Source organism: Fundulus heteroclitus, unplaced genomic scaffold (assembly GCF_011125445.2).
Source record: "Fundulus heteroclitus isolate FHET01 unplaced genomic scaffold, MU-UCD_Fhet_4.1 scaffold_76, whole genome shotgun sequence".
NCBI classification, from domain to species: Eukaryota; Metazoa; Chordata; class Actinopteri; order Cyprinodontiformes; family Fundulidae; genus Fundulus; species Fundulus heteroclitus.
In genome coordinates this window covers 647,188-665,843 of record NW_023397208.1, presented here as the reverse complement: position 1 = coordinate 665,843, position 18,656 = coordinate 647,188, and the positions used below count along the sequence as shown (strand labels likewise).

Below are 18,656 nucleotides of genomic sequence, written 5' to 3'. Positions count from 1 at the left end.
CACGAGCGTTGTGAACATATGATTAAAATGAGATCTGAGCTGCCTCCTATTCATTTTGACAGCAGATGTCTGATCTGTGGTCTGACCCAAGATGGCCGCCATGTAGGCACGTCGGCCCAGCGGCCGGCAGCGTACAATGGGGCGTCTACGTATATGATGTCTATGGTTTGAGGCTCTAGTGCAGGGTTTCCCGCAGCGCTATCTTGGCGAGGCGGCCGCGGAAAACGTGTCGTCCACCCCCCCCCCCCTCCGCTCCGCGGAGAAAAAGTCATCCACCCCCCCCCCCCCCCCCGCTCCGCAGGTCGGTCCGCCTCGCATAAGCAAATCCATGCGGGAAACACTGTAGTGGCACACCTTTTATTGACAGTGAGCTGACAGGAAGAGGGGGGGGGGGAGACAGGCGGCAAAGCGCCGCGGGTCGGAGTCGATCCCGGGCGGACCGCGTTGAGGACTAATAGGCCTCCCAATATGGTTAGCGCTAACCGCTAACCGCTCCGGGGCGCGTCCGCGTACGCGCCCCGGAAAACAAAACTTGCCAAATCCGGTCGGGAGAAGGGCGAAAACATGGTTTCCACCAACAAAAGCCTTCAGAGCCGTTCTCTGATGTTCTTTTAATGAAACAATATCAGATAGATTGGACAACACGGAGGAAATAGCAGCATCAATGCTAACGCTTGCTTCCTCGATGCGAGCCGCCATTGTTGTTGGAATCTCACGGTGGCTTCTCCACTACGTCACATCCATGAAACACCCGCCCTGCGTCCTGATTGGCCAGACCAAAAATTTGGTTGGGGAAATCATTTTCAATGAGCCGTGTCCCAGATGTATGTGAGTGGAGCTAGGCGGAGCGATACATACAGCTGGCTGTTGTCAGGTTAGTCCTTTTCAGCATTGCCATGTGTCCTAGCATAAATCCAAGTTAACAATGAAGAATGACTTCCGCTGCAGACCACTAGCATTAATGTAAGGCTTAGCCATAGCCAGTAACCAAATCTGGCTAATCGTGTGGGCTGACCTGATGTTGAATGTGAGGTTTGGCTGATTTTTACAAGGAAGAGCGGGCAAATATTACTAAGTGAAGCCACTGCTTTACTTAAAAAATTACAATTCTATCGAAGAGGACTGCATGCAGAAATAAACTTAACACATGCTTCAAAAAAGCATTACTCCAAGGATGTATAAGTTTAAGCATTCGGATTATTGTAGCTATTTTATTTGTCACCCTTTCCCCGCATAACAGCTATATTCTGTCTGTTGAATTATGCACACTGTATATCCTATCAAACGGTTTCAGTGATTTATTCTGGTGTATCCAGGTTTGTGTGTCACACAAACCTCACGTTTCAATAGAGGTGTGTATACTTTTTTTTTTACCTAGTATTTGGATTGTTTTTACAAAGTAAAATCTGTATTTATGTTGTAAAGGTGCTTTGCCCCCTCACTAAACAGCCTGACAGATGTGTTTGCTTCAAGGAGGGTCTGCCTGGAACTGTTTTCCATCTTCAGGAGGGGAACCCTGCTAAATAAGCTTCCACCGCAGACAGAACCAGGTCTGTTGATGGTTTCACCGTTTAAAAACAATGGAGCCTGCTGTGTATTTTTTTTTTTTGGAAACCTAAATGCTTCAATAGAAAGATGTCCTCCAGAAAGTTTATTTATGTCCAGTTAGTTTAGGATATCACAAGTGGAATCAGATCTTGCTCTAGAAACTATATCTTTACGTCTAACAGGAACAAAGAAACCGAAAACACAAATATTTCTGTAAAATCTTGTCTTTGTGCTGAAATCCTGAAAGACTCTCTTTGTTTTGTTTGAGGTCCTAACTTGCGGCCAGACGTTCCTCTGGGTGGCTGTTTGAGGAGAATTTTGATCTCGTCCTAATTGGATTTTGACCACGACGTTTCAAACCACGTCCCGACCCTCGGGCTGTCCCCGTCTGCCTGTGAGGTCCTGCTAAGAGCCCGTTACAAAAATCCAACCCTCCACTGGCGAGTGTGCGAGTCCACATATACAGAACGTCCCAATCAAGCCACGCACGTGTTAATTATCCAAAGGCACAGGGAGAACGGCTTAGAGCTCACGCTGAGAGGAGACAGAGCTGAAACATGCTAGAAGGTGAGTGAATCTGAGACCAGGAGCCCAAAATACAGGATAGGTGAAGAGAAAACAAGGATAAGCAAAATAGTGAAGAATGCAGATGGATAGAGAATAATGTATATTTGGTTAGGCAGATAAAATACATGAATGTTCATATGGAAAGGGGAGGAAAGCCAATCCTGATTCGGAACATAGTGGGAGCATTAAACTTGGGTTGTTTTTAAAGCTGGGGAGACACCCTGAGGCCCTGCTCCTCTCTGGGAGGCCATTAAACTGCTGCTTTTTTACTGCAGAGCCTTGCACACTAACACACACAGACACATAGGCACGCACACGCGAGGCCGACGGTTCATATATGATCCGTTTTTACAGCTAAACATTAGACCCATTAGATTGAGTGCTTTCCTTCAAAAGACCACAGTCAGAGGTTATTGGTATCTTTGAGCACGAAGACGGGAAACCGTATCCGATCCATCCCGCTGTGAAAAACACACCCCGGCGTGGAGCGCGCTGGCCTTCCTTCCTGCCTGTGCTACAAATCATCAGTCAGTGAATGAAATGACCCAGAACGTTTCACAGATTTCCAGCAGCGCTCCCTGTATGTTTGACATACATTCACGGCGTCCTTCGTCACTAATCTGTCAGGCCACAGTGCAGTGAGGGGTGGGGAATAACGACGCTGACGTTAGGCTATCCTCTGGGAATCCTGAAAAAAAAACAAAAAGCCCCCCCCCCCCCTCTCATCCTAAAACATAATCCCCCAGCAATAAAACTCACTTTGTATCGGCTCTCCAGTTTAAGTCAAAAGCTTTCAAGGTGAAAGCTTGCTTGTGGTTGCAGGGGGTTACAATGAAATTGGGAAATCTGCACGGATCCTTTTCTTTGAATAAAAAGTAATGAATTTATTTGACCCTCGTCACGGCTCCGTTAGACTCGGCTGCAAACTGCTCATCCACAAGCAGCAGACCTGAGACCCTGGTGTTCCCGCACCAGACCCCCCGCCTCCTCCAGACAACACCCTGAGATTCTGTTCATGAACACCACAAACAGGACCAGAGACAAGGAGCAGCCTTAATGGAGTAAAACGGACTCTCCAGCGTCTCTGGGGAACAAGCTCGACTTTGTGCCGAGAACGCAAACACAGCTGTTGCCGTGGGGGTACGAGGACCGGATCGCCCTCGAAAGCTACGCAGGTAACATCCTTTGTTAACGAACTGAATCCAGGTTAATTTGAACCGAGTCCAACGCAATCGAAATTGATAATTCACAAACTGACAATATAATAAGCCGGGCCAAAAACGTTGCTGTTACTGGAAGAGGAAGAGTGGTCGTGTGGCGTTCTGTACATACATCCACCATATGTTTAGCTGTGGTCCAGTGGATTGGCCAGCACTGGTTGTCATGGTTTTCCAGCCATCATGTGGTGATCCTGTGGTAACCATGGAGCCTCTGGCTGGTGCAGATTTCCCAGCATTCCCCCAAAGCTTTTTTTTCCCCCAAGACATATGGCAAACCCAAAAACATTTAAACATCTATTTTCTCACACTGTCAAACCATCCGCTCTTCTTTAACTTCACCTACATCTGTCTAACGCATAAACAGATGGAGATAGGCATCTTCCTCTTTCATTTTGCTTTGGAATTTTCTTCACCATCCATCCCCCACCCCCTGTTCCTTTCGCCCAGCTTCTCTCTCTCATTTCACTTCCATCATCTGCTCTTCTCAACCTCCCCATTTCTTTTGGTTTCTATAGATTCTTTTTTTTTTCTTTCTGTCAGTAATTCGCTACCAACCAAAAATCCTGCACACAAGAAAACAGAAAACACATGTTTAAGAAGGAAACGTTTAAAAACCATAATACAGCGTTAGGCTGAAGTTTACGTCCTGCTTGTGAAAATATATAAAACCATACTCTTGTTCAATTAGACCCTACTTTTAGACAGATTTCCTTTCAGATTAATCAATTCTGCAGTTGTATGCACAGGTATTTATCTGCTCCAGCTCTATTCCATACTATAAGAAACTGAGTCCCCAAAGCAGACATTCAGCTTTCTAGAAGGATTCTCCCATCGAGGAGAAAGTGTAGCATCAACCTACATTTCTTCTACACTGACTTGCTAAGTGATGGCTACAAGTTGGTAAGCTCGTCTTTATTTATCTAAAAAAAATTAGCAGCTCTGAGCAGCTGCAGTCCAATACAGCCTGCAGCAATGTTTCGGCTGCTGCTTTATGTTGGTCCCACAAGTTCATGTTTCAGAGTAATAACCTTAGTTCTGTGGTAAATTGCAGCTCTATGTGCAGATCAGTGCTGCCAACAACAGGAAATGTGTTATTTTGACCTTTAGACCATAAATAAAGGATTCTCTATAAAGTCGCCTCTATAAAGGATTCAACAATATGATAGGGTAAAGTAATCCCTTCTGTATTAAGATTAGTTCACAGCTATTAAAAATCCAGCTTCCTAAAAATTAGTTTTTAAGACCAATCTTTGAAAAAGGAATTTTTAATACATAAATGTTACGTTATGATATACACAACCATTGGCCAAATTGCTTGTCCTTGATGTCCACCAAAGGAGGGTGACCCATTGCTAAAAACGCTGCCTGTTCACAGAGTTCTGCATCCAAGCATATCAGTGAAAAGTTGAGTGGAAGGAAAAAGTGTGGTATGGTGCAGAAGCGACAGGGATTAGCGAATTTGAGTTAGCAGTAAATCAAAATTAACAAAATTGACAGCATATTAATAATATGACACTGTGTAATGAATCAAAACAACATAAGTTTAATAACTTATCTCTTTGATATTGATCCTGCTGAATAAAACTATCCAATTACATTTTTTTTATTTACACAGCCAACAATAAGATCCCCTCTTTGGCAGATAAAGTGCAAACGCATGCAATGAAGTAATAGACACATGGATCTGAATCCATATCCATCAAAACATCTCTGCTCTAAATGTGTATCCATTGCATTAAATCGGATTTGCTAAACGCGATTGCGCGAATTAGTTTTGTGGAAACATCAGATTTTTAATCTCTGTGGAGGCACACCAATATTTCAGAATATGCTGTGAACTAAAGACGAGGCGTAAAGCATGGGAGGAAATGTAGCGAGCGGATGGTCTACAGAACCACAGTGGGGTTAGGGTTGGGTCGCACAGATACATGATTGGAATCAAGTCAGAGAAAGGTGAACTGCTGTCAGACCCATGAAGACATTTCCCCTCCATCCCCTTTGAAATCCTGAAGCATTGTGCGGTTCTCTGCCTCTTATTGCTACGCGGTCCAGCTGTGGGTTCCACCGCGCGATCAGGGAACTCTGCCAGGCCGTGACAGTGACACGCTTTAACCTAAAATAGCTGCTTTACCAGCAATGACGGCTGGCCAGCCTAAAAGCTGCTTATTGGGGCAAAACTCCGGCTGAGTCCCTTAAAGCTGCACTAATCAGAGCTGTTAGAGGAGGAATTGTGAAATGTATTTCATATTGGATTACAAGGACATGCCAAGCAATCGATGCAAGGATTGCTCCCTGGGTTACTGGATTTAGCTATTTATTTATTAATACTTGAAGAAATCAAGTATTTTTACACATTTATTAAAATGCTTTAAAATTAAGAACTCCTATCATTTCAGTCTATCAACACATTAGCCCTGACATGCACTTTGGTGCACTTTTTTTAGTTTTATGAAAATCTGTTATAGATAAGGATCAATTGATTTGATGCATGAATCTGTATCATTTTGTAATTCCTTCATTTTCTGCTGGATTTCAAATTGGACCCTCTATTATTACTTCAAAAAGGGAATTAACAGTAAGTAACATTTTCTTAAAATGAGTGTATCTGCTCTTGATTCCAGTAGGAAAATAAGATTATCTGCCAATGGAATGAGTATTTTGACCCCTAAAATGAGAAAATTAGATACACTGCACTTGAAATAAGATGATAGAGATGAGCTGTTCCTATTTAAAGTGCAACAATCTTTTTCCATTGGCAGATCATTTAAAGTTGCCTACTCAAATCAAGGACAAATACACACATTTCAAGAGATCTTTACTTACTTTTAGTTCCCTTTTTGCAGCAAAGGACCCTACCGCAATTCATTAAAATCAAAACCGACAGGTCAAAACCTCAAATAAAATCAGAAATCAGTTTCAGACAGGAAAAGCCTGATCAGTGCATCTCTCGGTGAAACTATAGCGTATTCCCCGTATCACAAAGCCTGGTGTCTTAGTTGTTTTAACACCTGAGTGCAGCAGCTCCATCCAGCACAATCACAGCCCAGCGAGACAAAGAGAGGGGAAGCTGTTGCTGATCTGAGCATGCGTCTTCGGCGGCCCTGCGAGCATGACGCCAGCCGTTGGCTGCCGGATGCAACAAGCCGCCCCGAACACTTCCAGTTTTGATTGGAGAGAAAGACTGACAAAAGAAGAGGCATACATACACACACCGCGCGGACAAAAGAGCCACACAGGCTCCCAAAAAGAGGACCAGGGATCCATTATTGGCAAATTTAACCCAACTGCAGCACTATCAGCTTCTCTGTTGTGAACTTGGCCATCCTCTTCATAGGCGATCAATGCCCCCCCCCCGGTTCTCACAGGGCCCTGACACTTTTCTGCACAGCTAGCTGATACATTACAGCATCCAGCCCCATCCCCCTGCAAGGGCAGCCAGGCACTCACAGCAGCACTCATCACATACAGAACTGCCTTATATGCTGCAGCAGCAGCTGGAGGATCTGTTGGTGTGGGGAAAAAAAAACGATCATGTGGTATTAAAGGAAGTCTGTGTGGAAAATGAAAAGCGAGCGACAGAGATGAAAGCCGGGGGATTTATCGTTAATAACTGACAGTTTTCTCGTTCCTTGATGGATTTACTGAAAGCACCTTCCTCTCTGGTCTGAAAGCCTACCTGACTTTGAACTCGGTGAGCTGCGGCTGCACACCGGGTTCAGCGCAGTAGATCTGGGGGAAGTAGAATCGATGCGACTGGAGGTTGATGTCCATTGTGACGGATGCGAGCCTTTGGGCCACACAGGTAAAGTCCTGTTATATGCACGACAAAAAAGAAAAAAACAAAAAACAAACGGCCGGTCTCAGGCTCTTTCTTCTTTTGTCTGTCCTGAAATCAGTCACTGACACTCCCACTAAAGGTCGGAGTGAAGCGGGAACATCCCCGGTCACCTTCTCCGCGAATGGTTGCAAAAGGTTGGAGGATGCTACCGCCAAAAAGGCAATCCCTTCCTCTTCATCTCCTCCGTGCACCGAGCACGCAGTCACCTCTGCTGTCTGGCACCGAACAGGCACACTAACCTATTTCCCCACTAGCAGCTACTGGTCCACTCAGCAGCTGTGACCGCAAGAACAAAGATAGCTCCTTGTCTCCCAAAGAATTAAGAGGAATAACGCTGGATTCCAGTCATCAAATCATCCTGTTTTTCCCTCCCGAGGGCAAAGATCCAATGGAAGGAGGAGATTAGAGCTGAATTATGGATGAGAGAATTGCCTGAAATACGATGGCACTCCTCAGCCACAAAGAGAAGACTGGATGGAGAACGAGGGTCCTTGGGTTTTTTTTTTTTTTTTACGCTTCACAGGCAGAAGAAAGAGTAGGGTGGGGGAGTCAAAGAGATGGAGAGCGAGAGAGAGATTCCCGGTGTTGTGAGGCGTTGCCTTTGCGCTGCCTCTCCCCTCTCTCTGTCTCATTGGATTACCTCCTCCCTTTTCTGTGCCCCCTCCCATCCTCCATCCTCCATCCTCCATCCCCTCCCCTCCCAGCTGTGACAGGAGGGAGATGGCCTAACCAGCCCTGGAGGCTGCTGGCCCTAACCCCTCCTTCTTCTCCTGGCACCCGTGCCTCCTGATTGGCCAGGGCGGGGATGCGTAAGCCCTGACGGAGAGAAGGGGAAAGGGGCGACCAGGACGAGCGACAGATTTTAATTCATCTGATTGTGCCCTTGTCGCTTCCTCGCATGTGATTTGATGTGGCGTGCCAGGCTTGGGCGGAGCAGACACACTCATACACACACTCAAACCAGCATTTCTGCACACACGCTCACCGGCAGCTTACGCTTGATGTCTATAAACCTAAAGCGACGCAGGTGGAGAGAGAAAAAACAAACATGTCCGTCTGCTCTGCACAGTCAAAAGTATGCTGCGTATATTAAGTAAATCAAATTAAATAGAAGCTTAAAAAAGGTGAGCAACAACATTTAAAGCGACATTTGTGCATTCAGCGTTTCCTTCTTGTATTTTCAGACGCATTCTCTAATCTCAATGAGAGGTTCAACACTGAAAGCAGTTTACCAAAAAAAAAAAAAAAATCCCATTTTGACTGTTCCCATAATGTTGACCCGTCTAAAGTTTGTTTCTGATATAACTCGGCTCCGTTCACGTCACCATAAATGTGTCGGCTCAGCCAGAAGGAGTTTCCATTGATCATGTAGAATTGCTGGATGACACGGTCTGTCCGGTAATCGATGTGGATGGCCGCGGACAGTGCAGTTCAGGGTTGTGTTCTCCCCCACAGCAGCGCTGTTTTAAAGGTTTGAGCTGCAATTGCCAGGATGCCAAGAAGACAAGCTGAGAAAATGTGAAGCAAGGTAAATTCAACGTTGAATCATGATGTGTTTTCTTTCCCTCTAAGCTGTAGTCACAACGTTTCTCATCTTGCCGTGTATTAAAAACCTCTGTTACATCGGTCCAAACGCGAGGAAATTAAGGAGAAATTAAGGAGTCCTGCCATGTCTTTCAGATATATGTGCCAATTTTAAAGCGCTTCTGTTTTGAATAGTGCCTATATATTAGCATCAGGGCTGGGAAATTCCCAGTTGGTGGCATTATGACAGAATATTTTACGTTTCCGTGATGTCACTGTCATATTTGTTTATTTAGTTTTTTTCTTCATACTTCATACTAAGATCAGCTTCCCTCCTGATCTATAAGGGCCACCAGCATGCAGGATGCTTCAGTTTCGAGCATCCTGCATGCTGAGGTGAGTGAAACATCTTCATAGTGTAGAGATATTATAAGTAATGTAATCACTGAATCATTGCTGCGGTATTTGAGGCACAGTCCAGTTAATAGGTTAATCCAGTTTCCCCCTCCCACAACATTTCTCCTACTTCTTCTTCTTCATTGACCGCATGCCTGTGCAAAATTTGAAACACAGTTGCATGACACAACTACAACAAGTTGCGTCAGTGTTGTAGCTGTGATGATCATCTGTGGTATCTGTAATGTGCAAGAGTTTTCTAACATTTCAGAATCAGCTTTATTCTGATTGTGCACACAAATAAGGAATTCGACTTAGGTTCAATGTTGTTCTCAGTGAAGACATTTAAATATAAATCTCTAAAGAGGGAAAGTAAAAAAACGTTTTTCGTAAATATGCATTTAAGCACAGTTTTTTTAAAAGAGTAAGACAAAGTTGAACAAGTGCAAATATGCAGAGTATCGATTTAGGGCCTCTGTCTGTTGATTGTTCATCAGAGAGAAAGTTTGGGGGAAGTAACTATGTCGTGGCTAGTTTTTGCAAACAGAGAACTGACTGTGGACATTGTTGACAGACACAGGACAAACTGAATAATGGCAGTGATGACAAGCAGCTCCTGTAGTAGGTTGTACTTATGGAGTTGCCATAGGAAGTACAGTCTCTGCTGGACCTTCTTCCCAACCGTGTCTATATGTGAGGACCACCTCAGGTCTTGAGAAAGGGTGGTTCCTAGGAAAAGATCCAAAGTAGACAGTGTTGTTGAGGATGGTGAAGGGAAGCGGTGTGGGGAGTTCTCCAGAAGTCTACCATCATCTCCACTGTCTCGAGCAGGTTGGTTCTGATTGCACCTGCCAATCCTCCTCATTTCCTGTTTCGGAACATCAAACCAATTTAAACAATAGTCAAGGACAACACAAGTAAACACAAAATGCAATTTGTAAATGAAGGTGTTTATTATTAAAGGTGAAAAAAAATCCAAACCATCATGGCCCTGTGCGAAAAAGTGATTGCCCCCCTTGTTAAAACATACTATAACTGTGGTTGTCCACACCTGAGTTCAATTTCTCTAGCCACACCCAGGCCTGATTATTGCCACACCTGTTCACAATCAAGGCATCACTTAAATAGGAGCTGCTTGACGCAGTAAGGTCCACCAGAAGATCCTTAAAAGCTACACATCATGCCGAGACCCAAAGAAATTCAGGAACAATTGAGAAAGAAAGTAATTGAGATCTATCAGTCTGGAATGGGTTATAAAGCCATTTCCAAAGCTTTGGGAATCCAGCGAACCACAGTGAGAGCCATTATCCACTAATGGCGAAGACATGGAACAGTGGTGAACCTTCCCAGGAGTGGCCAGCCGCCCAAAATTACCCCAACAGCACAGCGACGACTCATCCAAGAGGTCACAAAAGACCCCACAACAACGTCCAAAGAATTGCAGGCCTCACTTGCCTCAGTTAAGGTCAGCGTTCATGCCTCCACCATCAGGAAAAGACTGGGCAACAATGGCCTGCATGGCAGAGTTCCAAGGAGAAAACCACTGCTGAGCAAAAAGAACATCAAAGCTCGTCTCAATTTCTCCAAAACACATCTTGATGATCCCCAAGACTTTTGGGACAACATTCTGTGGACCGATGAGACAAAAGTGGAACTCTTTGGAAGGTGTGTGTCCAAGTATATCTAGCGTAGAAGGAACACTGCATTTCAGAAAAAGAACATTATACCAACAGTAAAATATGGTGGTGGTAGTGTGATGGTCTGGGGCTGTTTTGCTGCTTCAGGACCTGGAAGACTAGCCGTGATAAAAGGAACTATGAATTCTGCTGTCTACCAAGAGATCCTGAAGGAGAATGTCCGCCCATCTGTTCGTGTACTCAAGCTGAAACGAACTTGGGTTCAGCAGCAGGACAATGATCCTAAACACACCAGCAAGTCCATCACTGAATGGCTGAAGAAAAACAAAATGAAGACATTGGAGTGGCCTAGCCAAAGTCCTGACCTGAATCCTATTGAGATGTTGTGGTATGACCTTAAAAAGGCCGTTCATGCTCGAAAACCCTCTAATGTAACTGAATTAGGACAATTCTGCAAAGATGAGTGGGCCAAAATTCCTCCAGGACGCTGTAAAAGCCTCATTGCACGTTATCGCAAACGCTTGGTTGCAGTTGTTGCTGCTAAGGGTGGCCCAACCAGTTATTAGGTTTAGGGGGCAATCACTTTTTCACACAGGGCCATGATGGTTTGGATTTTTTTTCACCTTTAATAATAAACACCTTCATTTACAAATTGCATTTTGTGTTTACTTGTGTTGTCCTTGACTATTGTTTAAATTGGTTTGATGTTCCGAAACACTTAAGTGTGACAAACATGCAAAGGAACAGGAAATGAGAAAGGGGGCAAACACTTTTTCACACCACTGTATATATATTAGGGCTGGACGATAATTCAATGACAATATATATCGATTGATAGCTGTATATCGATGATAGAAAAAAGGGTAAATAAAAAGTTCAATAGAACAGTTTTCCTTCCTTTTGCATTCTCTATCGTGTAGGTTAATACTACAGTCACAACACCCTCCCAACCAATCACAGACGAAAGAACCAAGCTCCCTTCAGAGAGTCCAGAGAGCACGTGTTCTCTTTCATTTTTTAAATACTTGCAGTTTTGGTAAAAAGTTGGTTGAATAAAGGGTTGAGTTTGAATTCAGTGTTTGTCTGTTCTTTATCTAGAAATAGGTCCCTAAGCAACAGCATACAATGTTGAGCATATATATATATATATATATATATATATATATATATATATATATATATATATATATATATATAGTATATCACAGCTAGCAGCAGCAGCAGACTGCAGCCGAATATTAAACTGCACAATTCTGCATGGAGTGAGTAAACACAACCCTCTGTGTGAGCAAGTGTGGGCTGCAGCCAACTACTCTAACCTGCCTATTAGCGCACAGCAGGAGGGACGGACGGCCTTCTGTCTGACAGGCAGCATGTGTGGGAGAGTTCCCCACGCAGGATGACATGAGGAGACTGAGATCGACCTTCAGGTAAATGGATGAATAGAAGAAAACACGATGCTGCAAACATAAATAAATAAATAAAAATCCAGGTTTCACTTTATGTGCATAAGGACAAAGGAAACCATGCATACGGCGTACTTAGGCAATTAGATCTATTTCCTTTAATATACTGGCTTAGTTTGGTGTAAATTGTTCATAAAAGTTATTATGAGTTAAATAAGAATGAAGTTGGGAGGCAACTGTTTTTTGCCCAAGTACTTTGGACATAAAAACTAAATTAGAAATGCGAAGAAGATTATTATATTTGTTGGGATCTGAGCCAGATTTCTTCAGCATATAAGTGATAATGGCAGTAGGAACAGTTCCAGTGGTAAGTGAGGAGTGAACGATGGCAGGTATGCAATGAAGGAGAGCTTGGAGGTTGGGTTTGACCACGGCTGTTAGGACTGGATCAAGCATAGAGGTGGAAGATTTAGATTCACAGATGAGATGCTTGACAGTTCACAACTGGCTGAGAAAAAGGCAGAATTTCACAAGGGAGGGGAGCTGACATGTTAGGAGACATATATTGGTGAATCCTGTTGATTTGCTCATTTTAAAAACTGCATTACAGAACTACAGGAGTCTGTAGAGAACGAGTGGGGTGGGACTGCATGCGGTGGCTGGATAGAATTAAACGGTGGAAACAGGGTCCTGGAGTTACATTCATTGGAACGGATTAAATTAGAGCAGTATCTGGAGTTAGTTTGAGTAATCAATTCCTTATAATGTGCTATTTAAGTTTTGTACATTTCATTGTGAATTGTTCGTCCCATTTTCTGCTGTAGTCGCTCAAGTTGAAAATATTTAGCTCTAATGGATTGAAGTTCACCCCAGGTATACTTTCTTCATGCACTTAATTTGCTTTTTGCACAACTCCAGACACCAGACTATGTTTTAGCTGACTACCTCCAGCTGCTCTGGACATTTTTATTTATCTTTTTGCGGTTTAGGGCAGCTTCTCTGGAGGGCACAGACTTACAGTGTTTACCACAATAAAAAGGAAAGCCATTATTGCTAAAGTATTTTATAACTCCACCACCCCTCGGCTCTAAATCAAGGTCCCAATGCAAACAAAATGACGGAATATATGTTTAAATAATACGAGTCAAATTACAAAATATCTTTTGCGCTCACATGCCATTCCTACGTGACGTAATCTGCCCTTCATCCCCCCCCCTTCATCTCCGTAAATCCACCCGAGAGCAAAGTGATGAGGAGGGAAACGGGATTAAATGATGACGAGAGGTGTGACAGATAGAAGATCTTTGACGCTTTCTGTCACACACTCTCTTCCCTTTTCACGCCTCGGGACTGAACATGAGAGCAAGCGGATATAAACACTACGTGACTCAGACAGGCCACGCTTTTTATAATCATGCTGCAGAGACACAGGGGGGAAGAGCAGAGAGAGCTGCAAAGGAGGCGGGAAAGCTTTCCTTCTCATTCACAAAGATTTGATTATCCCTATCTGACCCAACACACACACACACACACACACACACACACACACACACACACACACACACACACACACGTGTTAATCAGCCTGACTGCGATGCCTCTGGATGCCTCGGCATGCTTAATTATGACTCATAAATGAGTCTGCCGTCACCCAAAATGAACCGCTTTCACTCCAACAAGAGGGCAGTCACGTGCGCTCACACCTGCCGCTGGGTGAAGCATCCTTCGCTATTTTTGTGTACGCCGAAGTGATTTAGGATAAATGTCAGCGCCATCCTACATGATGTGCTGTAGCTTCAGATTCCTGCCCCAGACATCAACAAGCCATTAATAATGCACCCGGAAAGAGCACAGAACAGGAACACCTGACACCCAGCCCTCAATGATGAAATAAACCTTCTATGACCACTCTGATGGAATATAAGCTTAATACAGTTTGTATTAATATTCATGTCAAAAAGTAACTCAGAAGTCTCACGCCTGTTTGACTTCAAATCGAGCTGCTCTGCACGGCCGAGTGACGTATCTGACTCTCCACCGGCGCTCGCAGCTCCCTGAATACAGAGACAAGCTCCAGCATCTGTTTCGGCTCAGGCAACGCTCTTTCTGCTATTTGACATTTTTCACATTTTGTCATGTCATAAGCAAAAACTGAGATTTTCTGGGATCGAGAAACACTAAGTAGCACATAATCTAGATGTGAGCAGTGTTGGCATGCACCTTCAGTTTATTCCCGGGCCTTAACGTCGCTGTTTGTTCATTAACGATCTCAAACAAACGGGCCGACTGCAAACTTTTCAGATTTATGCTTCAACAAAAAAATTTCAATCAATGCATCATTTTCAGCCCACTTCCTAGTTACACTTCTGCATGACTAACTGTGCACATCCACAGAGTGCTGGCCTGTCTTTCAGAACAGGTTCCGGCTCTGTCTGTCCAGCATCAATTCTGCTAACCACTTGTCCATTATCGCCGTCGCGCAGCAGGCTTCACAGACCACCAGCTGCTTCTGTCAATACGCATCAAGCACCGTTATCGGCACTGGCTCGATAAATTTCACAATTTGCTTTTAGAGTTGCATGAAACAATCCGGAATAAAACAGCTGGCAGCGCTAACAAAGAAAATAGGGCCACCACAGGGAAGCCCAGCCAGCGAACTGATCTACGCGTACTGTGGCTCGCCATTACGTTTGCATGCAAGCAGAAAGACTTTTTTTTGTTTTTTGTTTTTTTTTGTTTTGCAAAAAAACAGATGCAAAATGCTTTGTGCAACACTTTCCATCAGGAGTTACCAGACAGAAAAAGTAACCTGAAATACATGCTTACAGCATATTAGAAAGGAAAACAATCATCCACATATTCCGATTTATGACATCCGTTTGAGTCTGCATGGCTTGCTTTGTTGCACTCAATACAAAATAAGGCGTAAAGTCAAAAAGATAATAATAATCTGTAAAACGCTAATGCCTATCCAGAGTACTTTAGTGCTGCATGCCCTCTAGCTGAGCCTTATCCCACGTGTTTGGGAACAGAACCTGACACCGACAGCTTCTTGTGTTCGGCCTGAACTTGGACCAGACTTGCAGGGATGCAGAGATGGCCCACGTGAAGCTGCGTGGCAGGGAAGCGGTGGCGCGTTGGTGCAGTCGCTGTTGCCACCTAGAGAACACCTGCGTGCAGTGCAGACTCGTAAATCACAGCAGCCTGCTGCGAGCGGTGGCATGAAGAAACGGGGCAGCTTAATTTAACCCGCGCTCGGCGAAAACGCAGAGCCTGCTGTGGTCTAATCATTGGAAGATGGAGCTGAGGCGACGAGAGCAACTGAGACTATAATCCCTCCGTCACACTGGGTGTTGAAGGAGTTTGGCTTGTTACTTTGAACTACATCCACACCTGTGGACACCGTTATGTCTCAAGACACAACATCCAGCCATATTTAATCAGGCTTCTTCCTGCCAATGTTGGTTCTTATTTTATTCTTTAAGACCTAACCTTTAGCCTCTTATTTTTTTGCGAGCGCTGCCACTGAAATGCAATACAGGTCAACCTCAGAGACAAGCCCCTAAACCTAGCCCTAGTTTTGAATCCAGCAGATAATAACGAGATTATGAGCTGGGCCAAATGTAATGCGTCAGAGCAGAAAAGAGCGCCATGAGTGTATTTTTTAGGAGAACCGCCATTTGCTGTCCAGCTTTGCAGGCTGCATCCAGGCTGAAAGTCTGGCCTGTTCTTTGAAGCTTAAATAAAAAGGATGAGAGGAAGCCTTTTTTCCCCCCCACTGAAAGTATTTTTGGGCTATTGTAGTACAAATGCATGCAACGCTTTACAGACTTTTTGTTTGTAAAACATTTTAACAAGCATGTATGAGTCTTTCCTCCACTTTCAAGTGACGCACTTAGCCGACTTAGCTCATAGAATGCATGAAACACCTTCAAGTTGTTGTCTGGAAGGAGCTGAAAACGGAGAACATTCAAGGGGGTGCGTGCATGCGAGTATCTTTCCGAGGCCCAGTGCCAGCATAGCAGACCTCATCCATAACCTTCTGTTTTTTAAGTTCAGGCAGGAGACTTCTAACTCCTGATAATGCATTCGGGAAAAAATGCATTCCAACAACTAAATATAAAAAAAAATAGACCAATTGATTTCTACTTTTCACCCCAGTCACCTCATGGTAACTCCTGTTCATTGTGGCCAGCAGCCCAGCTCCCAGGAACCCCACCCAGCGTCTGTGCGGCAGCGCTGCACACTGATTGGTTGGAGAATTTGGCTCCCAGTTACAGGGACCCTGATAGGCGCTCGCGGCCAGCCAGTAAAGCCGCCGCTTGCGTCCCAGAGACAGAGGTGTCTCCGAGCACGGAGGAGTTTACTCTGAGCCGATTGGTTCCCCGGCGGGGAGGTGTGTGAAGGCGGGCAGGTCTCGGTCCATGCATGCGCGCATGACGATCTTTAGTTGATTGGTATCTGCTGTGGGCACAGCTATCGAGGGGCGAGCATGTAAAGTAATCCGACAGCACTTCACGCGTGTTGTCTGATTCCCCCCACCCCTCCCTCCCTCCCTCCAGAATAATTCGTTCATCCCTGCAGACAGCCTCTGTGTGAGACGCGGCAGCTTGCACCGCAGATTTCCCTCCCAGCTGAGCGCATCTGAAATCTCCAGCTTCTGTCGGCCAAAGGTCGGCGGTGCGTTCATCAACAAAAGGTTTTGATCCGGTTATGCACCTGTGCTGATCGCGGAGACGGTCCTCTTGAGATAAAAAATAAATAAAATAAACTGCAAACGTTCTTCCGTCCAGCTTGCACGCAGATAAAAGCTGTTTTTTTATGCGGGAAAAACCTGCACGCCAAAAAAAAAAAAAAAAAAAAAAAAAATCCGACAAACCTCACATGTGTGCGCATCCAAATTCCAACTCCTGCTCCTTACCTCATCTCCCTCCGCTGTCCGTCTCAGTGACGTTTTCTTTTTCCACTTCTTTCAGTCTCTTTTTTTATACCTAATAATAATAATGGTAATTATATATATATATATATACAAAAAAAAAAACACAATAAGGATCCAACAACAGCCGCACGTCTGGGTGCTTGAGTAGAAACCAAGATGCAGATGTTGGAAGGTGTGTCGTGGGGGAGCGTGTTTCTCGCCGATATCGCTTAGAAATAACGGATCATTGTGCGGCCGGCTGCCGGGAGGCTGCTCGGTCAGTCGGAGCCATTTCACAGGGAAGCACGCTGCTCCCCCAGAGACAAGAAGCTGGGCGGAGTGGCTGACAGCGGCTTCTGAGGTGCCATCTTTCCCAGCCTCCGACCGACCGCTGGGAGAGGGAGGGGAGGCAGGCTCGATGGGGAGGGGGGCAAAAGGAGCGCAGCATCTGAAAGATTCATGGCAGCCTGGGTTTGTGTTGCACGACAGCGCCATCGCTCCGCTGGTGGAGGGATGGTGAGACAGTGCAAGCAGTGGCGCCGCCAAGGGGTGGTGGAGGGACGCGAGTGCGTGGGGTCCATGAGCATCCTCCCAGGGGTGGAGCTAGGTTTTTTAATTTGAGGGGACACCAGGGGGGGCAAGGCTATATCATGGGGGGGACACACGGATGACACAGGTTATCAAACCCAGACCCAATAAGGAAAACAACTTCACCATTAGCATCACAAGTGCCCCTTTAAAACAAAGTACCACATCAGCTAAAATGATTTCTTAACCGTACCCCTCTTTCCCTTTAGGAGGGCAAAGATAAATAAAATTTCATTAAAAAAAACTTGCCCTAAACCATTAAGTGACATTTTACTGCACAAAAACAGAGGGAAACATAACTTAGCATTCTTTAATTAAATGGGTATCTGCGTATGATGCAGAGAGCCAACATGCACACTCAGTCAAGTTTAGATATTCCAAGTCAATAGGCCTACCGGTCAATCCCTGTCCAAACTTAGGCTGGTTTATGATACATTCTCCAACTTTCAGTCTTTTTTCAACCCTCTTCACTGCCTCTGGATAGCTTGTCTTGTTGATTGTTTTAACTTATTGAATTTGTAGCGCCCTTGCTCTGATTTCCCCATATGTCACCACAGTTACAGCACTTTTGCTGCTCATCTTCACATTCTTAAAATTTAGGATCAGCACCACATTTGAGACATGCATTTTTAGTTTGTTCTTTTCTGCGAAAATCATAATGCATAATTTATAATCCTGATTTCCTCCCTTTCCACTCCTGCTCCTATTCCTTTTAGACTACATTCTTTCTCCTTTTCATCCCCTAGTTGTTACAAGTTGACAAAAAACTGCAGCTGTGCATTACTGCCACCATCTGGTTGGAGTGTGGTTCTTGATGGTTTCATATATCAAGTGTCTGTATGGAGGGAAATTTGTCGCTTAGTTATTCAAACAAAAAACGTAATTTAAATCAAAATGTGTGGTCAAAAAAATTGTCATGAGAATAAACAAAAACATATTTTATGAAAATACATTCATTTCTATATTTGCTCTAATAGCTAATTTATAATGTAGCGATTATGTTAAACCTTTATT

At 44.4% G+C, this 18,656-nt stretch overlaps 1 protein-coding gene across 3 annotated transcripts in view; it reads right to left on the bottom strand.

Annotated features, from left to right (window-relative positions):
• Positions 1-17,155, bottom strand: part of evlb (Enah/Vasp-like b) — a 51,054-nt gene extending 33,899 nt beyond the window's left edge. The window contains exon 1 of one of the 3 annotated variants that reach the window (XM_012866735.3): positions 17,058-17,155. In XM_012866735.3, coding sequence (XP_012722189.2) covers positions 17,058-17,062 — 5 coding nt within the window. In that variant the 5' untranslated portion in view covers positions 17,063-17,155. Of the gene's footprint in view, positions 1-7,011; positions 7,817-17,057 lie in introns of those variants that run through there. The other 2 variants (XM_021318607.2, XM_012866734.3) reach the window with 2 other exon arrangements.
• Between the last annotated feature and the right edge of the window lie 1,501 nt (positions 17,156-18,656).